The sequence below is a fragment of the Impatiens glandulifera genome, chromosome 6 (assembly GCF_907164915.1).
Source record: "Impatiens glandulifera chromosome 6, dImpGla2.1, whole genome shotgun sequence".
Classification (NCBI taxonomy): domain Eukaryota; kingdom Viridiplantae; phylum Streptophyta; class Magnoliopsida; order Ericales; family Balsaminaceae; genus Impatiens; species Impatiens glandulifera.
The window spans coordinates 56,135,397-56,159,337 of NC_061867.1; the positions used below are offsets into that span (position 1 = coordinate 56,135,397).

At 35.8% G+C, this 23,941-nt stretch overlaps 5 protein-coding genes, 1 long non-coding RNA gene, 1 other non-coding gene and 1 pseudogene across 10 annotated transcripts; 4 read left to right on the forward strand and 4 right to left on the reverse strand.

The window, feature by feature from the left end:
- Positions 1-524: 524 nt before the first annotated feature.
- LOC124943960 lies at positions 525-1,948 on the reverse strand. The gene is made up of 5 exons (XM_047484414.1): positions 1,782-1,948; positions 1,602-1,703; positions 1,028-1,110; positions 730-938; positions 525-620 (listed from the first exon to the last, which is right to left on the reverse strand). The coding sequence occupies exons 1-5, from the start codon at positions 1,946-1,948 to the stop codon at positions 525-527; spliced, it is 657 nt and encodes a 218-aa protein (XP_047340370.1).
- A 1,633-nt stretch (positions 1,949-3,581) lies between these two features.
- TRNAL-CAA lies at positions 3,582-3,665 on the forward strand. The gene has a single exon. It is a non-coding gene; the product is annotated as a tRNA-Leu (tRNA).
- A 258-nt stretch (positions 3,666-3,923) lies between these two features.
- Positions 3,924-6,900, forward strand: LOC124941716 (annotated as a pseudogene).
- Positions 5,986-9,476, reverse strand: LOC124941717. 2 transcript variants are annotated; one of them, XR_007099645.1, is made up of 4 exons: positions 9,150-9,476; positions 8,898-9,060; positions 7,211-8,794; positions 5,986-6,474 (listed from the first exon to the last, which is right to left on the reverse strand). It is a non-coding gene; the product is annotated as an uncharacterized LOC124941717 (long non-coding RNA). The 2 variants fall into 2 exon arrangements; XR_007099644.1 differs by having other exon boundaries at positions 5,986-6,716.
- Positions 9,477-12,140: 2,664 nt separating this feature from the next.
- On the forward strand, positions 12,141-13,884 carry LOC124941745 (magnesium-dependent phosphatase 1). Its single transcript, XM_047482097.1, has 4 exons — positions 12,141-12,352; positions 12,893-13,064; positions 13,190-13,306; positions 13,531-13,884. Exons 1-4 carry the CDS (start codon positions 12,243-12,245, stop codon positions 13,654-13,656), a joined length of 525 nt encoding a protein of 174 aa, XP_047338053.1. The 5' UTR covers positions 12,141-12,242; the 3' UTR covers positions 13,657-13,884.
- Positions 13,662-17,702, forward strand: LOC124941744. 3 transcript variants are annotated; one of them, XM_047482096.1, is made up of 8 exons: positions 13,662-13,776; positions 14,176-14,574; positions 14,833-14,901; positions 14,986-15,185; positions 15,261-15,404; positions 15,489-15,566; positions 15,675-15,789; positions 16,371-17,702. In XM_047482096.1, the coding sequence occupies exons 2-8, from the start codon at positions 14,293-14,295 to the stop codon at positions 16,407-16,409; spliced, it is 927 nt and encodes a 308-aa protein (XP_047338052.1). In that variant the 5' UTR covers positions 13,662-13,776; positions 14,176-14,292; the 3' UTR covers positions 16,410-17,702. The 3 variants fall into 3 exon arrangements, with proteins under 3 accessions (XP_047338052.1, XP_047338050.1, XP_047338051.1); XM_047482094.1 differs by having other exon boundaries at positions 13,693-13,776; positions 14,150-14,574; XM_047482095.1 differs by lacking the exon at positions 13,662-13,776 and adding an exon at positions 14,032-14,052 and having other exon boundaries at positions 14,150-14,574.
- On the reverse strand, positions 16,121-18,396 carry LOC124941743 (E3 ubiquitin-protein ligase WAV3-like). The gene is made up of 2 exons (XM_047482093.1): positions 18,248-18,396; positions 16,121-18,110 (listed from the first exon to the last, which is right to left on the reverse strand). The coding sequence occupies exons 1-2, from the start codon at positions 18,299-18,301 to the stop codon at positions 16,380-16,382; spliced, it is 1,785 nt and encodes a 594-aa protein (XP_047338049.1). The 5' UTR covers positions 18,302-18,396; the 3' UTR covers positions 16,121-16,379.
- Positions 18,397-19,542: 1,146 nt separating this feature from the next.
- Positions 19,543-21,943, reverse strand: LOC124943961 (L-type lectin-domain containing receptor kinase IX.1-like). The gene is made up of 2 exons (XM_047484415.1): positions 19,727-21,943; positions 19,543-19,577 (listed from the first exon to the last, which is right to left on the reverse strand). Exons 1-2 carry the CDS (start codon positions 21,846-21,848, stop codon positions 19,543-19,545), a joined length of 2,157 nt encoding a protein of 718 aa, XP_047340371.1. The 5' UTR covers positions 21,849-21,943.
- Between the last annotated feature and the right edge of the window lie 1,998 nt (positions 21,944-23,941).

Here is a 23,941-nt window from a genome sequence, read left to right on the forward strand (position 1 = left end):
GTTTATGCACATGTGTCGCCTTTTTGCACCATTGTCGGCGTATAATTATACCTGCCTAAGTTTATGTGCCGCCTTTTTACCTTTACCGGCGTATAATTATATAACTTACCGGCATAAACTGATATGTCGGAAATATTTCCTTTGTCGGCTTCTACTTATACCTTACCGTGTGGTCTTATATCTTTGCTGACTCCATATTTACTGGCACTATTTTAACTGCCGGTAATATTTTTAATGTACTTATATACGTTGGAAAATTGTTTTTTATGTGTTAGTAAAAGTCAATTTTGTTTTAGCAGGCAATTAATAAATAGAACATAAATAAAAATAACTAAATAAATTTGATTAGTTAATATATATTTGTATATTAGATGAATAATGGAGGAGATGAAATTTATAATTATAATAAAAAAGAATAAATTATGAAAAAACATAGAATAAATATACAATATTAATAATTAATTCCTGGATACATATATATGATCGACCATGCATATGAATGATTCTTGGAGTCCATATATATATCATGTCACTTTTGGCAGGCTGCTACTGCTACTGCCTGTATTATTCTTGATAACAATAGTCTCCAAATCTTCTACATCTTGTTTCAAATCACCCACCTAAATATAATATAATCAAATATTTAAACACATGATTTAAATACTGTTATTGTAAATTAATTATAAAATAGTATTATGGAGGGAGGGGGGGGGGGGGGGGGGGGGGGACCTTGTGAATAAAATTTGAAAGTGATTTAGCATCTTTGGCCGTTTCATGGGATACATGTTGCACGAACAAAGCTGCTTTTTTTAGTTGATCATCATCATCATCCGGAAGGTTTTGTGCTATTTGAGCCGACATATTTTCGGTTGCCAACGCCACCTTTTCCACCACCTCCGCTACCTTTTCCGCTTCTTCTACCACCATCTCCGCCTCAGCTGCGCACATGTCCACCCTCAGGCCAGATTCATACATACATATATATATATATACACTTAAAAAGTACTTTGTCCATATATATAAGTACCTTCTAATGCAAGAAATTGATCCCATTGCTGTTTCCAAAATGGAAATGCAAAAGATATTACCCATCCCATAAGCCATTTCACCCTAATAATTAATTAATACATAATTAATTAATTAATTAATTAATAGCATCCAGACATGGTCTAGCAAGCCCATGGATCCTAGCTAGCTAGCTAGGGCAACCAATTTAATAAGAAAAACAAGATATTTAATTTTAATTTAATAGTTTTTTTTAAACATATATAAAAGTGTTTAGCATATTAATTAATTCATGATGAAAATTGAGATTTTTTATTTGATCATGTTGTATTTAATTAATTAAATTACCAAACTGCAGAGAAACTTGGCCAGCTTATGGCAACAAATATTTAATTAAATTTAATAGTTTTTTTTTTTAAACATATATAAAAGTGTTTTAGCATATTAATTAATTCATGATAAAAATTGAGATTTTTTATTTGATCATGTGTTAAAATCTCCTTTTCTACTTGGGAATGGGGCAACCCAAAACTCGGGGGAACGACACTGCATCATCGAGATCATATTGTATTTAATTAATTAATTAATTAAATTACCAAACTGCAGAGAAACTTGGCCAGCTTGAGGCATCTGCTGGTGGTGGTGGTTGATTAATTATATTGATCTCATCAATATTCTTATTAATAATTAGCCTCCTCCTGTAAAATGCGCGCAAACGGTACGTACGTACTACTTTTATGTATATTAATTAATTAATTAATAATAATATTACATACTGATCATCAACTATGGGGCCGGGCTTGTTGACGGTAATGGAACTTGTTGGCGGCAGTGGCGGTGGCGGTGACGGTGGCGGAGGGCGGTTGGTGCTTAGTTCTAACCGCAAGCTGTCGACATTAATGGCAAGTCCGGGCTGCAGGTTGTGGTGTTGGTTGGACGTCATAGAATTAGAAATGAATAATGGGCGAGATATTGCACAAATAATATTATTAATTCTGCAGGGTGGTGGCGATGATTTAATTCGGCTAGTCTTATAAAAGAATCCACGGATTAATGTAGCTAAACTTCCAACCTTGTAAGGATGAGATATTGATGATGATGATGTATAAATATTATTAGAACAACAAGAAGATTTAATCACACCCATTAATATTTATATTATTTATTTATTTGCTCTACATTTATATATATAGCCTAGTTATCCATATTATTATTAATGTAACGTAACGTGAATACATATATATAGAGCTAGATAGATTTAACGTACACTACTACTACTAATACTACTGGATGAGGATTGATCATATTCATATATATATAATATAGTTCATAATCATATACAGATAATATTATAAAAACAAAAAAAAGGAACCCAATATTACGCCAACGGAATATATATATATCTCAATAAAGAAACATTTCAAAAAAATAGTAATACTATATATATATATATATATTATCTCCACAGCTCCTAGCTATACCCACAAAACAAAACAAGAAAAGAAAGATTTCTACAACTCTCTCTTTTTCTTTGTCATTAAGCTAAAAATAAATAATAATAATAATGGTTCAAATATATATACCTTTGAAAATTATCCAGGCATGATATTATGAAAACCACACACACACACACATATATATATATATATATATATATATATATAAAATGTATGATAGAATAGAAATTGAGCCTCAAACATTTAATTAAAACAAAATTATTTGAATTTGATTTATCTAGCTAGCTAGCTAGATGAATAATTAATTAGTTAAGGTAGGTAAACTATTTTAATTAATAAAGACAAAATTTTCACGTCTAAGTTAGGCTATAAGTATTGATGCATGGTTAGCTAGCTAGCTAGCTAGCTAGGCTTATAGATCATTTTATAATTACGTAGCTTGTTTGTTTGGCAGGGTTTTTAAAAATAATAATTTTAAAAACCTATTAAAATATTTTCATTAAATATATTATATTTTCTTTTTGTAAAAAAACAAAAAAACTTTTTAATTAAAAACATGAATTAGAGAACAAGTTATAAAATTCGATTTTTCTGGGTGACTTTAACTTAAAGCCTAGCCTAGCCTAGCCATACATTATAAATAATGTAATTTGAAATTTAATTAGGAGCCTGCAGTCCTCCGATATTATATATTATGTACGTGTACGTAAAGCAAATCAACATGAATTCTTCTTATTATTAATATTGTTTCTTCTAAGCATAGACTTACAAGCTATATATAATTAATTAATTAATTAAATGGTACTCTTATTACAAACTATTAGCTAGCTACCTAGCTAACCCGATTAAAGATTTCTTTATATTATATATAATAAGGTGCCGCCATGAAACTCTCTTCCATGAGTTATATATATATATATATATATATACTTCCTCAATTAATATTTCAAAATTTACGGTGACGTCTGATCACTTTTGTGTGAATTCTAAATTATTAAGTTTGTAATTTGAACTGAATATTAGCTAGCATTTGAAGGCACTCTATTATTAATTCTATTTTCTTTTTTCTTTCTATTTCTGTTTTCTCAACTTAAAGTATATATATTTTTTATATCAAAAGTCAGGATGGCCGAGTGGTCTAAGGCGCCAGACTCAAGTTCTGGTCCACTAACGTGGGCGTGGGTTCAAACCCCACTTCTGACAAAATATTTTTCATTTCTTTTTTTTCAACTAAAAAACATGGATGATGGATGGTCGGTCCCCTCCTTTGAAGTTTTGGGTGACCTTTACACCTATAAAAATGAATTGGGATATATAACATTGTACTTGTACATGACCACCAATCAAACAATTTGGTTTTTCTTTCTTTTTTGCATCTGGATTGGATTGAATTGGATTTGGGAGTGGTGGTGGTGGTGGGTAGGTCCTACATCACATTCCTTTTATAATATCCCCTCCAACAAAACTGCTTTGATGATAAATATAAAAAGAGCATGAATCCTCACTTTCTAAGAACAGAACAACAGACCAAAAGATTACAACTCATATATGTAGAAAAAGGCAAATAAATGACAAGTCACTCATGCTCTGTCTACTACTTACTTTCCTTTTTACTAGTAGCCCACACACCATTACTTCACAGCCTGTAGTTCCAAAATCAATACATCCATCCATACAATAATCCTACTTCATTCCCATGTGAGATTCTTCTTCAATTCAATTCAATTCAATCCAATCGTCTTCACCATGTGGGATTCCGAGAGCGAGTCTCAGCTTGGAGGAGGAGGAGTTGGAGGAAACAGGGATTATAACAATGCTTTGCTTACTTCAAGCAAGCATGGCGTCAAGACTGATGGCTTCCACCAAAGAGCAAATTCTTGGTATCTCTTTAATATCAATTCCTTTTCAATCATATATATATATATGCTCATTCATGCATGGGAATGAATACTAATCAATAATGAATACCTACCTAACCTAACCTAGATTCTGTTTCTTTCTTTCTTTCTAATTAATTAATATGTATATATTAGGTTTGTTGCAACTGATATTCCAAGTGACTTGTTGGTTCAAATTGCAAATGATGAGGAACCTGATGTTACTACTAATTTCCACTTGCACAAGTTTCCACTCCTTTCCAGAAGTGGCAAGATTAACAGAATCATATGCGATCATAACTCCAATTCCATACTCATTCGCGATCTCCCCGGCTCCAACAGCTCTTTCGAGCTCGCCGCCAAGTTCTGTTACGGTATCGCCGTCGACTTAACCGCCACCAACATCTCCGCCCTCCGATGCGCAGCCGAGTACCTAGAAATGACCGAGGACCTGGAAGAAGGCAATCTCATCTCAAGACCGAAGCTTTTCTCAGCTACGTCGTCCTTTCCTCTTGGAGAGACTCCATTCTCGTCTTGAAGACCTGCGAGAAGCTCTCCCCATGGGCCGAAAATCTCCAAATTGTCAGGCGCTGCAGCGAGTCTATAGCCTGGAAGGCTTGCGCCAACCCTAAGTCTATCCGATGGTCTTACTCCGGCAGGAAGCCTCCTCCCTCCACAACTCAAGCTCTCCTCCTCTGCCAGCAGCAGCCCTAATGGAATAACAATGCAGATTCCTCCACCAGCCCAGCCGAACTAACCATCAGTCCCGCCCGATTGGTGGTTCGAGGACGTCTCCATTCTAAGGATAGATCATTTCGTCCGTGTCATTACCGCAATCAAGGTCAAGGGAATGCGGTTTGAATTAATCGGAGCTGCAATCATGCATTATGCTTCCAAATGGCTTCCCCAAGTTTTAACATCATCAACACAAAAGCCTCTACCACTGCCGGAGAAGATGACAACTACTGTTCAAACTCTAGTAGCTGGAAAGGTGGTGGGCTTCATATGTTGTTTCTGGAACAAAAGATCATGATGACATACCAACAAAAACCGTTCAAGCAAAAGATCAGAGAATGATTATTGAGAGCTTGATAAGCCATAATTCCGCCACAGAAGGGACAGCGTGACTTGCGGATTCCTTCTCCGGCCTACTGAGGATGGCAAACATGTTGAAGGTGGCACCGCTCTCCGTCACTGGAATTGGAGAAGCGTGGTGGGAATGCAGTTCGAACAGGCCACACTGCAAGATCTGCTCATACCCTCTTACAGCAAGACCGACACTTTGTATGATGTCGATCTAATGCAGAGGCTTCTAGAACATTCCTGTGTTCAAGAACAGACCGATCAGGGCTCAAGCCCAAGCAGGCAGAAGTCTTTCTCAGACAAACACGTCTATGATTCAGCAGCAGCAGCAGCTCAAAGGGGAAATAATAATAATAACCCGAATGCCAAGGCCAGAGTCGCGAGGCTTGTTGACAGTTATCTCACCGAAGTTTCTAGAGACAGAAACCTCTCTTTGACAAAGTTTCCAGGTCCTAGCCGAGGCTTTGCCCGATTCTGCCAGAACTTGCGACGATGGACTTACCGAGCTATTGATTCCTATCTTAAGGTACCAACCTACCTGCATCTATGGGCTCCATTATTGGAAACATTTTTATGAGTCTGGATGATAAATTTATGGATGTGTCTTTCCAAACGAAATCTCATCTGAATCCACGTTACATTAAAAAAAATTAAAAAAAATAATGTTTCCAAAGAAACTTAACCAGACCCAATGCAGAAAGTGTTTTCAAATAGGCCCTACTTACTCATACATTTTCTTTAAGAAGTTAATAATTCTAAGGGTTTTGCTAAACCGATATAGACCCATTCATCGCTATCTGAGCATGAAAGGAAGAGACTCTGCCGGGTGATGGACTGCCAGAAATTGTCGATGGATGCGTGTATGCACGCTGCACAGAACGAACGGCTTCCATTAAGAGTTGTCGTGCAAGTTCTTTTCTCTGAACAGGTAAGATAAGCAATGCATTAGCCAACAACATCCATAAAAGAGCCCATGTCCATGCCAATGGTACCCTCCAACAAGAGAAGTTTACTCGAGGCAACTCCACAGTCCTTTCAAGAAGGATGGGCAGCTGCAAAAAAGGACATAAACACACTCAAGTTTGAGGTAGAGACAGTCAAGGCTAAGTACCTAAAGCTCCAAATTGAAATGGAGGCCTTGCAAAAGCGTTTGACAAAATAGTAAAGCCAAACAAGTGTCGGCTTGGACAACCGGATGGAAGAAAACTGAGCAAGCTCACCAAGACGACAAATTTAGAGGCCCAAGAGATTGGATCTCAGATTCCAAACGCAGAACAGGCTAGATCAAAAGCGCCTAGAAGGTGGAGAAATTCCATATCTTGAGAATCAAGTGCAAGAGGAATTGAAATGCATGATGACATGTTATTCTAAGTGGTAGGTATTATTCAATAGTTTATGCTAATTCCACTCCACTTTTGCTTTCTCAGTCATATATGGATATATTATATATATATAAATATAATCATCATTTTGATCAAGTCAGATCCTACATTCATTTTATTAGAAGATTAGTATTCACCTGACACATCTTAGTCCTAAAGCCAAAAGTTGTATCAACTTTGGAAACAAATCATTTGCCTCCTTATATATCTAACCAATAGGGTGGTGGTCTAACAATAATAATATATTGTTCTTTATTTTCTACAAAATGGAACAATAATATTAAGCATGTTTGGATGCAAACATTAATGGGAATGTGGCTTGGTATAAACATTGGTCACAAAAATTAAAATTAAAGTGCAATGGAGCTATAATTTCACGATTTTATACAGAATAATGAATCTACACCTGAATCCCAAAATTGTTGATTTGTATAGTTCTGCTGGACTGAGCAAACAGATCCCTTAGTTCCTGCACAATGATCTGCCAACTAAGCAGTGAGCATACAGAAGAAAATAGAAAAAAGAATTAATGGCAAGTGGTTTAAAAGGATTGATTATAAATAAAAATAAGTTACAACCACCATCTGGGGATTTATTTATCTCCCTTACAAAACAACTTCATCATAAAGAAACCTCACACAATCCAACTGAAATAGAAATGCAAAAAGATGGAAGAAACAAACTGGGGTGGGAGGTGGGGGCCCATATCAGCATGCCCTTCCCTAATTCATGGAGTTTTCTCACCGTTACCTCGAAAACCATATTTTACAGTAAAGCAGATCCACTATTGACCCTTCAAACCCTCAAACGCTTTTTAAAGGCAATCAAATCATATGTGGGTCAGCAATTATATCCCCTCTTTACAACGCCTGCAAGTAAAGTGAAACTTCACATGACCTATTAAGCCTCCCCCTCCCCTCCTCCTTTTATTATCAGAAAAAAAAAAAGTAAAGAAAGGGAGATTCACTTTAGTGAAGCAGCTCACTAACTCCCACTCCTTGGGCTTTGATCTTTAAATACTTCAAGTAACTTATAGCCTCTTCAATGATTGACAATGGGTCTTTGCTCTTCTTGGAATGGGGGATTATTGATTTAAGTGCTTCCAATGTGTCTCGAATATTATCCTTCTTCTCCCCAAATTTACGAAAGTTTACCACATCACGGTTCCATTTGTCAGTATTTCTTGATTGCACGTCATTGTCAGTCAAACGTGCCACTCTCCATCCACGAGGACTTGTTATCACCGTCTTCAAGCAGTCTCTGCCTTTTTGCAATCCTCTAAGATATTCCCGTCATATTCACGGCTCCTGCAATTACCCGGTGGTCCAAAACAGAGAATTAGCCGTGCTTGTTACTTCGTCTTCATCACTATCAATGGCACAGTCGTCGTCAGAAGAATAGAGCAACGCATTGATTTCGTCAGTGTCTTCATGCATCCACTGTTCTCCAACGTCGTTTCATTCTCGCCAAATTTCTCTAGAAAAATACTGGGTGGGGTGATGGGTAGTTTCTTGCTCAAGCTGTGACGACTGTGTTTTTTGAAGTAAGTCACCTGCAGCATCAGTGGATTTCCTGGGGGAATAACTGGAGGCAGAGTCGGAAGAGGACAAATGGGACTGAAGAATGTTCTAGTATCAGCACCAGATTGATCAAAGATGACAAGCCTTCTTCTATCTGAAGGTCCATAATTGAGATTTGTTGCACTGACAGTCCCAAGTCCTTGGCACAAGGCATCATACTGTCCTCCAATATGAGGAAGGAGGGTAGAAGTGTTATTTCCCAAGTGAGGAGGTGAAAACAAGAAGGATCTGTGGGTTCCATCTATGCCTCCAGTTCCAAATTCATTTGATTCTAGAAAATCAACACTTGAAGGAGAAAACCCAGAATGAAATATACCGCTCATGTAGTTTCAGTTCTGGAAAATAGTAAGCAGAATTCTGCAAAGAGGGCCGAGAATCTCCAGCCTTTACCATCAAGCCACGAAAAGCACCTGAAGAGATAATAATAATAATAAATGAAAATCTTGTAGGCAAACTAATTATCAATCAACATTATTTTACATATAATTACCACTGAGATAAAAGAACACGTACCAGAATATATATATAGACGATATTAACAGCAATGCCTGACTATATATAGCAAGGAATAACAAAAGAAGGAAAATGAGAAACGGAATCTTCAAGGTTGAGATAGATGCACAACAGAGGTAGCAATTTACGTAACAGGTTTCAGCAATTGACGAAAATACTCAGCCTGTTAAAAAGCAAAACAAAACCTTAGAATTGCATTACAGTGCAATGCATAAAAGAAGTATGTAGTCGACTTATTATTTTCATAGATACCTGGCAATCTTGTAAAGGTTGAAAGCAAGCTATTACTCTAACTATAATGGTGGCTCTTCCTGCAATCCCATGTTCATGTTTTAATGCCCGGAATCGTGTTTGGCTCGCTGCTTGGCACACCATCACTTCTTTTCTACACTCTATCAGACTCAAAATCTAATATGAAGGTATACAAACTAGACACAGAACAGAGATCTACAATATCACCCTGCAATACACGTGCAAAGAGGTAGTAGCTCTTCGGAATACATCTATTAACAGACTTAACCACCGCATACTGTTCCACGTTTGTGTTACTCTGTTGGAATAACCTCAAATGTCAAGAAAACCTGTCAAAAATAAGAAAACACATTATTCTAAGATTCAAAGGATTAGTAAATAAATAAACCCACCCAACAAAAGAGGATGCTCATCATCAGTTAAGTTAATAACTAGGCTAGCTAGAAACATGAATTCAAATATCTCAAGTCACCACGGAAATTGTTGATCAGTTAGAGCTTCATTTTCTCAGAGTAAACACTATAAAAAAAAAACTAGTTACTGATGATAAGGAAAACATTTCATCATGAAGAAACAAGTATTATATGTGAATTTCAGGCATTTCAACTTTTGATTAGCAGTTGTAAAGTCATAGATATCGATCGTGCATAACTAACACTAGAAAGAAATGAATTAGTAAAATAAAAACAAGAACAGATACAATTGATTGGGATCCAGTTGTGTTCAATTATTTAGTCGTATAACAAACAAACAAACCAAACAAACAAAGAATGAATGAAATCGCAAAGCACATTGTTCCAGCAAAAGAAACCTAAATCAAGTAAGGGAGTGATAATGAATCGGGAGAATTGAAGTTACAATGATGCAAAGAGGGAAAAAAGTTGTTGGATCTACCGATTTAAGAGTTTCATACTGAGATTACTGAGCAATAATGAGAAAGGATGAAGAAATTACATGAGTAAATCAGATCAGATCAGATCAGATGGCGTTGATAATCGTCCGTCCAAAAACCAAATCGAATGGCAGAACTGAAAATATAAGAGAGAGAAAGAACTCCGTTGAGCAGCAGCAAAAGACAATCTTCGAGGGGACGTGGTGCGTCGTCCATATAGATAGAAAGAGAGATAGATACCCGGAGTATCACTAGTGGAATGACTAAATTACCCCTCTGATACTTGCGCTTTGTTTGTTTGAATTATATCATCTTATTAATAATTAATTAAGCTTTATAATAATAAGGTTGTTAGAATCTTAATTATCAAAACAAACAAAATATTAGTTATTACATCCAATCATTTCATTTGTTCTCTATGTAGTTTCATTTATAGCTAGCTAGCTTATTCCCTAACTTAATCATTATTTAGCTCTAATTTATTCATTAATTACTTTTATGTCATTGAGAAAGTAAAAAAGAGAGAAATTATTTTGTTCGGCAGGTTTTAATTCAAGTTAATAATTTATTCACTATTGTGAGTCTCATAAATAAATGTATTCAGAATACTTTATGGTTATTCATCAAAACAAACTGATTATTAAAAATTGTCTCCGATCAAAAGAAAAAAGAAATGGAATCTTGTCTTCATTTGATTATTCAACTCATATATATATATAAGATTTAAATATGCAAGATAAACAAATTAATATATAATATGTGATATTTTGAATGTCAAAAGAAGTAGTACAACATACATACTAACTCGTCTAGCTAGACTAGGTAATAAACAATGTTATTATATAATAATGTCAAGTTGGTTTTGGGTTATTCCAATAATTATAACAATACAACATCAACTTATTTTTTTTTATTATTATTATTATATATTAATAATTTTTAAGTATTTTTATTTAAAGTATTTCTTATTATTTTTTGAAATAACAAAATAAGAACCATATCTAAGTTGGGTTTTGATGTATGGATGGATAGATGTTAGTAAATTACATAGTTGGAAGCAATTTATAGTTTTGTTTGATTGAATAGAGATTAATTATTATAAATGTTTAATTAAATGATTAAAGTTGAAATAAATGGTGTTGCCGACATTAACTAAAATTTGATATAATTGTTGCATTAAAAGAGAAAAAGGAGAATAAAGTAAAGTAAAGTAAATTAGACATTAATTGTGGCAACTAAAAGAAAAGAAAAGAAGAGTAAATTAATGGTTATATATATATATATATATTTAGTGGAAATGCAATTGAGTTTGGGAAGAAGGAAGGAAGGAAGAAAGGAAGGGAGGCCCCCTCTTTGTTTGTTGTCTCTTTATAATTACAGTACAAAGTATTTAGTAGTAGTAGTTGTTTGATGTTGAGTACCCACCCACCCACAGGCCACAACACATACTATTCTTCTTCATCCTCCCCAAACTAGCTAGTATACATTACCACTATATATATATATATATATATTTTAGCAATCATCAATTTAACTTTACAGTCTTCAATCTCTCCTCTTTTTTTCTTTATCTTTTAAAAAATAATGAAAAAGAAAGAAACAATGAAAAAGGAATGGGTGCCACAATGTCTAGCTAATCGATCACACCTAAGATGATGATGATGATGATGATATGAGTCTTATGGTTAAGTGGTGAGTGACGAGTATCTCTATTAAATGGTATTGGTATAGACAGACCTTCATTTCATTCATTCTCAACTAATTAACAACCCTACCCTACCCTACCTAATACCTAGACAGACAAATATCAAATCAAATCAAATCAAAACTAAACTAAACTTCCTAGTTATTTCTATCTAAACCTAGCTACTTAGAAAAAAAAAATCTCAAGTCTGTCTACATTATATAATTTCAAATTGTAAGGCCTTTTTGTGATTTTGATCCTCCTCTAACACAAACACACAACCTAGCTTAGCTAGCTACTCCAATTGGGGGCCAGGCCAACATTCATAACTTTTTAATCACTAAGAAAATCCAAGGCCCAAATTAGAACCCCCAATCAATCCAATAATAGGCGATGTGGGAGAAATTGAATTGAATTAATTGAATAGTATAGTGGATTTTTAGAGGTTTTCTCTCTCTCACTCTCTCTCTCTGAAGAAGAGACTACGACGCGAAGAAGAAGAAGAAGACGAGCAGCGATGGGAGACGAGAGGGTGAAGGACGAGGCCTTGCAGATAATGACACTCTTTCACGTCTTGCCTCGTCTCGTCGTCTTCGATCTCGACTACACTCTCTGGCCCTTTTACTGGTATATCTATCTATCTAATCTTTTTAATCTCTTATCTTTGCCACTTTTAAGTGTTTCAATTCAATTCAATTCAATTCAGTTTGAAATGAACTACTGGATATTGCTAGTACAGTTCTTAGAAATTAACTGCACTTGTTTAGCTCTATTGGATCTCCAATTAGGAATGGATGTATCTGTATCTGTATCTGTTGGAACACTAGATTTGTCTGTAGTGTTCCTGCATCACCTGATGATGATAATGATAATTGATTCGAACATGTCAAAACTATCTATATCTCTTTTTACTTCATTAATGCTGTGAATTGAAAACAATCAATTCATACTGCTGCTATAATTTTCAATTGAGTCTTTGGGCTGGCTGGCTGGCTATCTGTTGCCAAATAAAATGGAGCTACCATTACAAGACAGTGGTTCCCAATAACTGAATCGGATTCCACTATTGATGTCATCTCGATGATCAGCTATCGTTATATTTTTTTAGTAGAAAAAGGGTTATAGAATCTTAAGTTGGTTCATAATGTGCTGTGTGTGTACCTGCAGCGAATGTCGTTCAAAGCGTGAAATGCCAAGAATGTACCCGCAGGCTAAAGGCGTGTTATTTGCTCTTAAGGAGAAGGGAATTGACATGGCTATTGCATCCAGATCGCCAACTGCAGACATTGCTAAGACATTCCTTAACAAACTAGACATAAATTCAATGTTTGTTGCCCAGGTGTGACTCATGACTCGCTAGCTAGCTAGCTAGCTAGACACCAACTCAAACAAGTTTCCATTTGTTCATAAGTGCTGACTGCTGTGTATGGGATTGACCGTTTCTTTCTTTTATGTATGCCTCAGGAGATCTTTTCCAGTTGGACACACAAAACAGAGCATTTCCAAAGAATCCATAGGAGAACTGACATACCTTACAAATCCATGCTCTTTTTTGACGACGAGGATCGCAACATTGAAGCTGTAAGTATCTTTCTTCTTCTTCTTCGGATGATGAGCTAGCTAGCTAGCTAGGTTGTTCTTCGTTCACTCCAAGAGTCACTTGGGGGGGGGGGGGTTGTCTTGTTTGATCTAGGATCCAAATAACCCCCTTATGGCCTTTGTTTATTGTACTGCTACTACTACACCATTTTGGTTTGATCTATGATCCTAATAAATGGGTCTTTGTTTATTGTACCATTTTGCAGGTTTCAAAGATGGGTGTGACCAGCATTTTGGTTGGGGATGGGGTTAATCTTGGTGCTTTTAGACAAGGACTTGCAGAGTTCTCTCAGAATTCAGGTGTACCCGCCGATGGGACCAACCCCAAATGAAAATGGCTGCTAGTTATAATAAACCATTAAACATTGAAGAATGAATCTTGGATTGGGATAATAATGACAAAAGATATTGATGCTATTTATAGTCCATTTTAAGGTCAAGTAGGAAGGAAGGTGTGATCTCTTTGTTGATGCCTTCTCTCAATCTTCTTAACCACTGTATATTGCATCTTCACAACATTTTTATTATAAATAATACTGTGGGATAATTGAATCAATGAATTTCTATTGCAAACCATTTTATTATCATTATTATTATTATTGTCATTGTTTTGAGACTATTTAAAAATAATATTAGCACAACTTAATAACTTATCCCTATAAATCTTTTCTGAATTTTTGTTTTTATAACAGATTCCTTTATATAAGCAGGCAACAAGAGCGGGATAAGTGGGTTGAAGAAACTTAGCGTTCTAACAAAATATTAAAAATAAAATGAGACATTTTCGTGATTACTGTCTAATTATCCGTTTTCCCGTCATAACAGATTCTTGTATATACGTGCACATGTAGATTCATTCATATTCCAAGAAGTGATCAGAGATTGAAGTGGGTTCATCAGTTCTTAATTTCTTACTTTTCCAAGAACCGTTTCGAATTAATTGTGCTCTACTCTACTAATATTGAGAAATGGCGGACACGATTAATCAAGATGTACAGAACCATGAACATAAAGGAGGAAATCGGTGCCAGATTGCAAAAGGCAAGTCTATAGAGAATCCAGATCCCAGCTTGTTTGAGACTGTCGACTCCCTTCTCCACAAGGATGAACCCAAGAATGTGGGTGTTGATTCACATGCTGTTTTGTACTCCACTGATCATGAAGTTCCTCTAACGGGTGGCGCCGCTGATCAGCTTGTGTTGTATTTCAAGGGCGAGGTTTATGTGTTTGATTTGGTTACATCTCAAATGGTATAACGGATACATCCATGCATGGATTTTGAACCGACGGAATTTGGATAGTTTTTTTTTTTGCTTAACATATTTACAATTGGATACATGTACTGGACGTGTTCTTGTATATAGAAACTTCTTGCTTGCATTTGATTCACCTCCTTTTACTTTATAACTTTCTTCTTATTTGGGGGCATTTTGTTTTGAATGTATACTATAGTATATTATTGCATTGCACTATATAATATTAAAGTTTTTTTTATTTACTTTCACAAGGTGAACACAGTTATGTTACTTTTGGGCGGAAATGAGCAGGTGACAACTGAAACTCTGCAGAATTCTAGTGTATGTTTGTTCTTAATTTGTCTACATATTGATAAACTTGATGTGTTAAACTTAGTAAATATATAATTGGTTATTTTGTACAAGGGCTTGGATGATTTGCCATCATGTAGATCAAGTCCAGTAGTAGAAAGGACTGCTGTTGCTGCTGCTGCTGTTGCTTCCTCTTTGAATGATGATGGATTGAGGTGGGGGAATAAGAAAGAAACAAGTGGTGCTGAGAAGAATAAGAAAGATGCTAGTGTTGAGAAGAATATATACTACATTATGAAAGAAGTTGCAGCTAGGTATTATTTTAATTGCGGTGCATGGAAATTGTTGTGAGACCTGGTTTGTTAATAATTGGGTTGTTTTCTATCTAGGATGAAAATGAAGAAAGGAGGAGTTTATGAAAATAATGTTGTTGCCTCTTTGAATGATGATGGATTGAGGGGGGAGAATAAGAAAGAAACAAGTGGTGTTGAGAAGAATATAGACTACACCATTATGAAAGAAGTTGTAGTCAGGTATTATTTTAATTTGGGGTGCATGAGGAAATTCATGTTGTTAGACCTGCAGTTTTGTTAATAATTGGGTTGTTGTCTGTCTAGGATGAAAAGGGAGAAAGGAGGAGGTGATGAGTGTACCCCATTTTCCAACTACGCCATTATGAAAGAAGTTGCAGCCAGGTATTATTTTTAATGGAGGGGGGGGGGGGGGGGGGGTATGGAATTCATGTTGTGAGACCTGCAGCAGGTTTGTTAATAAATTGTGTTGTTGTCTGTTTGTCTGTCTAGGATGAAAAGGAAGAGACAAGGAGGTGATGGGTGTACCTCATCGTGCAAGTTAATAATCTCACCCGTTCTTCATGGACGTGACCAAGAGAAGGAAAAGAAAGAAGAGGATCATGAGGTTACTTAATTAACTTGTGTCAAGAAAACAAACACATGATCCTTTATTTTCATTTCATTATCATGGTTTGTTCTGAGCCACATGGGATCGTGCCAGAGGTGGAAATTAGTGAGGCGAGTTTTGGTTGAGGAGGAGAAATAGTAATAAGTAGTAGTAGTAGCAGCTATTGTATATATAGTAGTGGTGTTGGCGGTGGCTGTCGACACCTTTTCTTGTCAAATTCTTTCTGAAAAATGTGAACAATTCTTTTACAATTAGTGGCTTAATTTCTGTCTCATTGTTTTTCAACTATCTCATAGTGCACATGTTATTAGAACTACTAATTAAGAATAGTATTAAAAAGTGCCACAAGATGGGTTCTCAAAGGTTACAAAGGAAAAAAAAAAAGCAAATCACAACAAGAGAGAAGAGGTATGTGTTGGAACTTGAAAATCTGTTGTTTTTTTTGTTTCATAAGTAGTCATCATCCTTGTTCCATTATTGATTGATTGATTGATGGTGTGTTATTCCTTGAGGCTTCAATGATAGGATAGATGATATATATATCAAGCATAACATTTTTGTTTGTATCTTTTCTTCAGGTCAGTAGCCTAGGGACCTGGTGGTGGTGGTGGCATTAATTCTGCCTCGGAAGGAGGGAGGCGCTGGTCTGCGGAATTAGAATTGAGGGTCCGGCGAGATTGTTGAACCATCTTAGCCATATGCGGTGTCTGGTAAGACGAGGACCGGGTTGCGCTGCATGTGTCAAGTTGCATTTTAGAACCAAAACCAAAACTAGTTGTTGCTGCCCTCTGCTGCATGTGAGAGTTCAATCCTGACATTGCCAAAGCCCTTCCACTTTTCATGTAAACCCTCATATTCACCATCTTCTTTTCAATTTCCAACAGTTCCTCCTCCAAAGACTCCAACACTTTCTCCTCGTCCAAATCCCCTTCACCCCTCCTCCTCAATCTCGTCCCCGATATTCTTCCACGACACTCCTCCAGCGTCCCCTTCGCACCGGCTAGATTCCCTTCCTCTGCCTCCGCTTTCGCTTTCGCAATGGCCTCTGCCGTCTCTACTCTGCTACGTTCCCTATCAACTTCCACAGACACTTGAGGCGGGATGATAAGGAACTCTGGCCGCTCAATACTAGCTTTCTCAACATTCTCCCTAGTTATCAGTTGCTTGCTAATTGGGCACTTGTAAGCATAGCTGATTTTCAACACCTGCATTATACTATCCGAATTGGACGATTGAGGAATGTCGATTTCCACCAGGAAATTCCTCTCTTCTTCTGCGTACAGATCCCCGACTTCAATAAACCCTGTTCTCGCGTCCAGAGGTATATAAGTCTTGTAACTACCTGCTTTAATCGAGCTTAACCGGAGATCCTTATGATCAGACTCCACCTTCACTTGAAGTTCTTGCACCACCACACTTAGAAGCCCACCAATGCATTGAGCGAAGGCGTCTTGTATTGTGTCCACGGATTCAACGAATGAAAACGTCCCCCGTGTAGCCTCGGCAACTGTATTCATCAAGGCGGGATCATGGTCTGAACCGAACCCAAAAGTGTGGATTGGCACCGATGGCCTGTTTTCGCCTGGTCGGATGGAGGATGGAATTAGCTGGTCATAACCTGCTGCCATATTATTATTACTCCTCTGATTATTGACTGTGTATGTATCACAGCCATCAGATAAGAATATTATGCTGGCCACCGGATTCTTATATCTTCGGTCAGTCATGACTTTGGCTCCGGTCTGTAATCCGGCGGCGATGTGAGTCCCACCGAGGATAGTTAGGTTGTGGACAGACTGCAGGGCGAATTGTTTACCTGACTGGTTCATTAGACGAAGAGGACAGATTCGTTGGGAACGATCCGAGAATGAGACTATTGAGAGCCTGTCTGAAGGTCCCAGATTTTGTATGACGAATCCCATAGCCTGTTTCATCAAAGCAAGCTTGGACCCATCCATGCTTCCGCTTACATCCAGGACGGCAACCAGATCAAGCGGGGCACCTGCACGGGAATTATCTGTAGTAGTAGTAGTAGATGTCTTGTTCTGATTGTGATCAGTGGTTTCATCTGATGATTTGGGAGCTTTCATGTGGATGAGAATGTTGAAGTTTTGATGTGAAGAAGATTTTGCTACTGCAGATAATTCTGGATATGTCTTCACTTCAATGACACCCTGTTCTTGTTGTTGTTGTTGTTGGGATCCCGGTAGTTGACTGTCCAGATCAATAACAGGCAGAGCTTCATCGTCATCGAAGGAGGCTAGTTCTTCAGGAATTTGTACTGAAGAAAAACCAAACAGAGGAAAGCGCCTCCTTTGCTGCATTCAATAATTAAACAATGATCATCTTATATAAGAATCATGACAGTTAATATATATATATATATATATATATATATAGGTTCTTAGTTCATGAAGAAAACAATAATGAAGTGATGGAGGAGGTAATAACTTACAGGAAAAACAGAATTGATGGTTCCTTTGGTAGCGTTTTGGGATGTTGGGTCCATTTTCTCGATATCTTGTTACTTGATCGGATCGGAAAATGAAGCTGAGAATCTTTCTTTCTACAGTTGAATGAATGGGGGTGGTATGTATTGTAATTTGTATGACTATCTATCTATATATAGGAGCTTAATTCTTCTTCTTCCAATTAATTGCTTAGGCAATAAGCAGAAGGAAAATTCAAAACAAGAGGAAAATGCCAAGGCAAAGGGGACTAAATTGTATCTTCCTTCTTTCCTATTAATTCATAAGTGCTTGACTTTGTTTATTTAATCAATTAATGGACCAAGACTTGTATATGTATTCTTAATAAACAAGCAATCGGACCACTTCTTTTTTCTTTTTTTATCCAGACGTGAAACATATACCTAACCTAGACTTCTTCTCTTTGAAAAGTCACTCTGAGGAATTAAATACAGCCTTTATTTAGCATTGTGTGTATTTGAAAACTTATCTCATAAATATTGTACAAAGCTTACTCAATTTGAAGTTTTTCTACCTATTTTAGAACAAGTGTATCTGTTACTCTAAACACAACCATTTATACTATATTAGATTTTTTAACAATTTTTTTTTTAAAAAAAGACCATACATCAGTTAATCTAAACATTAATTCTAAAATAGAAAATTCTAAAATTTTGACTCTCCTAATTTAAATTTAGCATACCAAATACAAATTCTATAATTTTTAATAATTTTTTCTCTTTCCTCTCTTTTCTATAATTTTTTAATAATTTTTTCTCTCTCCTCTCTCTTCTCTACCATTCTTTCTCTCTCTCCTCTTTTTCTCTTATTATAATAATAGATTTTGGAGGGAATGAATATTTTATAATTTTGTAGGATAAAATTATAAAATTTAGAGTAGCTGATGTGATGTACGATGTATTGACCAGTTAAAATTTGAGATGTTAAAATAGGTTTATGTTGTTTTAATGTATTTTAGATACTCAGATTTAGAATAGTTGATGCAGTTGCTCTTACATATCCTCTCTAATTTGCAAAAACTTGTATATAGTTAGAACTAATTCTAAGAGATGACGAAAACAATAATAAAAACACAAATTTAATTTTGTTTATAGAGATAAAACTTTATTATGTAGGTAAGGAGATTAGTCTGTGAGGAGATTAGAATAAAGATTGCATCGTAATAGTCTTAGTCTTTCGAAACCTTAACAAAACGATACTTCAATTTTATAAAATATCCAATTGTAATTTTAAATAAATTTTAATTTTAAATAAATTTTAACTAGTTTAATACCAATATCTTATATGATCTAAATGCTTCAAATGTATTGTCATAACTTAAAGTTTAAAACTTTAAGTCGTTACATTAAAATTTATAGATAAAAACTTTGAAATTTAAAATTACAAAGGTGAAAATGAAGATGAAGAAATAGTAGTAGCAGTATTCCATGAAGATCCAGTTTGACCAGCAGCAGCTTCAATATCAATATTGTTTGGATAAGAAGAAGAAGAATTTGAAATAGAGACAGCATTTTCTAAAGGAAGAGGAGGAGGAGGAGGAGAATACATGGGCACCGGCATCTTTGTGGGGAGCACCGGCATCGGAGCTTCAAAATTCAAAACGAGCATCGCTTGTCTGATAGAAGGACGTAGATCACAATCCGGATGGGCGCACCATAACCCAACAACCATCAATCTCACCATCTGACTCTCAATGAAATCAGACGACAATTTCGGATCAACACCCGTCAGCAATTCCCCTGAACCGTAGAGTCCCCAAACCCACTCCACCAATCTAACAACAGCACATTTGTGGTCAATGGGTTTCCTCCCTGTCGCTATTTCCAGCGCCACGATCCCAAAACTAAATACATCAGACTCCTTGTTAGCTTGTCCTGTGGTGTAGCATTCTGGTGCCATGTAACCTAATGTCCCTGCAGGTACCGTTGTTTGAGACCCTTTCCCATGGTCTACAAATCGAGCAAGTCCAAAATCGCCTAATTTTGGGTTGAAACTTGAATCTAACATCACGTTGCTTGACTTAACGTCTCTATGTACTACGCATTGTTCCCATTCCTCGTGCAGGTAGAGCAAGGCGGATGCTAACCCACGAGCGATGCTCATTCTGGTGGCCCAATCGAGTAGGTGAGAGCTCCTGCTGTTGTTATAATAGATGTGTTGATCTAAGCTACCGTTTGATAGGAACTCATATACTAGAAGAAGCTCTCTCTTTTCGTGACACCAACCCAGAAGTTGAACCAAGTTTCTATGCCTTAGTTTGCTAATGATCCTTACTTCAGATAAGTATTCTTTAACTCCCTGTTTTGAATTTGCAGACACTTTCTTTACAGCCATATCAATATGGGTGCCTTGATCATTCTTCAACAACCCTCTGTACACGCTCCCGAATCCTCCCTCGCCTAGTTTCTGTTCCTCGGAGAAGTTGTTCGTTGCCACACACAATTCATCGTACGAAAATCTCCTCGGCCCATTTCCCCTATCCAAGTCGACATCGTCGATGATACTGAAATCTTTCATTGCAACAATCTCTTCTTCTTCTTCTTCTTCTTTAGTAGTTGTCCTTTTCTTCTTCCTCCTCCTCCTCCTCCTCCTCCGCATAACTACTATCCAAGCTAAGATGATTATTATAATTACAAGAGCAGATGATCCAACGGCCAGACTTATACGAATGATTTTATTCTTGTTGTCTTTAATTACAGGAGGAGGAGGAGGAGGAGGAGGAGGAGGAGGTTGATCATTTTGGGTTGTTGGGGAGGTTCCTGGAATATCTGTTGAATTGAAAGACCAAGATTTAATAGTATTTTGCTCAAAGTTGATTCCGGTAGAGGCAGTGAAGCCAAAACTAACCCACTCGGGCAACCAATTCCTCAAGTCCACATTGTAAACAAGAGTAGCGTTTGAATCAGGAACCGACAAATTATCAGTGGAATAGTTACTGAAGACAACGGTTAAACGTTGTAAGACATTATGATAGGAAATCCAAGCATTCATTGGTCTCCCCATCCTTATAGCACTACCCCATATGGAATAGTTGGCAGAGCTCACAGAATTGTGGTCTATGCCCACGTGAGTAGTAGTAGCCACCGGCGGATCCCATTGACTGTTGTAATAAGTATCAAATTCTACAGCCACGAAGTTGAGGTTTGAGATGTTAGACATGTTGGTCAGTCCAAAGCCGCCTCCGATTGCATCTGGTAAGACTGAGGCGTTGGGAACGAGGAAGAAGGCGAGTCCATCACCGTAATTGTTGGCCCCCATGGAATTAATGACAAATGAGAAATTTGTTTCAAAGCTGGCTAGCTCTCCGGTGGCCTTGTCCCAGAGATGGAATGGTTCAGGATAAGTGGCCTGACCAGCTTGTTCGGTCCGCACACGATTGCGCTCATTTGGAGTGAGTTGAATTCCATCGGTTGTGACATAAGCTTCTCTGGTGAAAATAAAGGATCCACCTTGGGTTGTCCCAATGGAGGGGAAGCTGAAGTTAAGAGCAGCATATGCTTGAGGAGGAGGAGAAGGGCCTGATGAGGACACAACAAGGAAGATGATGATGATGATGGTGGCTAACATGTCTGTCTGTCTGTCTGGCTTAGAAGAAAACCAACAGCAGCAACAACAGCAACAGATGTAAACTTGAAGATTTTAGAGAAAGGAAAGAGGCAATACTTCTTGTATGATTATTTTATATTGAGGAGGACTAGATGATATAGAGGTCTTAATTTTTCACTTGTCTTGACTCTAGACGGCTTAATTAATTCATTAATTATGTTGTTTAGACTTTGGTTTGCTCCCACATTTTGAAATGATCAAATCAAATGTATTATTATTATTATTACTAGTCTTTTTCTTTTGTCTACCTTTTGATTGAAATGGTCAAGTCTCATTTGAAAAACATTAATCCTGCTACTATTGCAGTGAAACCAACCATGACTAGATCAATCGGTCTATATCAACATTAATCCTGCTAGTATTGCAGTGAAACCAACCATGACTAGATCAATAGGTCTATATCAGTTTTGCCTTAATTAAGGATGGCAATTTGAAATTATTCGATGAAAATTGAACTGCATTTTTCCCATTTGAGACAGTTTTTCCCCGAAATCGAACGGGATGGGGCGGGATGATATTTGTGTCCCTCGCTCCGATTTCAACCCGATTCTGCCTCGAACACTATAAATATAATTAAATATATATTACAATATATATTATATTAAAAAATTCATTTATATAATTTTTTTTCTATTTTAAAATAAAATATTTTATTATCAGTGTCACTCGGGATTCCTAGAAACCAAAAAATACCAAACGGAGCGAGGATGATATTAAAAAAATTCCCAAAATAAAAACGGGGTGGGGATAGTAAATGCATTCCCCGCCCCGAACCGTCACATTGTCATCCCTAGCCTGAATAACAAATTAAGAATAATAAAATATAAATTCATTGTTTTAAATATATTTCAATACATTATTATTATTTTTTAAAATAGTTAATTTCGAGCATTACAAAATTAATAAAATAAGTATAAATAATTTTTATTTTATGATCGAAATTTGAATTATCTTAATAATTAATTTAAAACTATTAATCGCCTAATGTTTCGTCTATGGTGTGTTTTTCAGATTTTAATTACATCATATTTTGACTCATTTCGTTGTTTTCAAATTAAATTATATTAACTCTCACTAAGGGAATAACCACTATTTTGAGCTAAAATTTTATTATTTAACCGGGTATGGCTTGTCACTAAAGCTAATGCGAGTGTTCAACAGCTGGCTGCTTCAGTTAGAGAGGAGAACTGATAAAGGGATTACAACGAACGAAAGGATTGAACCAAGGGCTATTACTAGAATCCCGGGCCAGCAGATTCAAATATATTACGGGTTTTTATTATAATATTATATTTTATATTTCGTATTTTTATATCATTTTATTTATATTTATGACTAAGGGTGAGAAAATTTATTATATTATATGTATATAAAAAATACCGTATCGCAATATATCAAAAATATCGATTTTTAAGGTATTTCGAAAAAATATAAGGTATGATATCGATGCTAAAATTATATGTACGGTAAATGTAAGAAATTTTTAAAATTTTGGTATATCGAAATATACTGAAATACCGAAATAATATTTATAAATTAATATATATATATATATATATAATATTTAATTTAATTATAAAAATATTTTTTAAAATCAAATCAAAAATATATGTAATCTCTAGACTATAAGATTGAAAAAAGATCCAACCAAACTTTCAATCTTTTGAAGCGGTGAAAATAAGTAAAACGAAATATCCAATCTTTCAATTATTGTAAATGATACATCCTCAATGGTTGTGAGTCTGTCTTTTGTTTACGGAGAATTACAGTTGATATTTTTAAAAATAATTTGAGTCTTAAAATGGTGGAGATATTGGTATGTATACTAAAAGAAAATGAATTTAATTTAGGTAAAGATAATTGTTCAATGAAAACGAACAAATTAAAAAAAGCAATTTTTTATTTATTTATTAAGTCTAAATTAACTAATATTTATTATTATTATTAGAAAAATATTTTTGATCATTTTAATTTTTGTAACTAAATTTAATTTTTAATATTTATTGGTTTTTAAAAATGTTGGATTTAAAAAAAAAATATTTTATTTTATGATA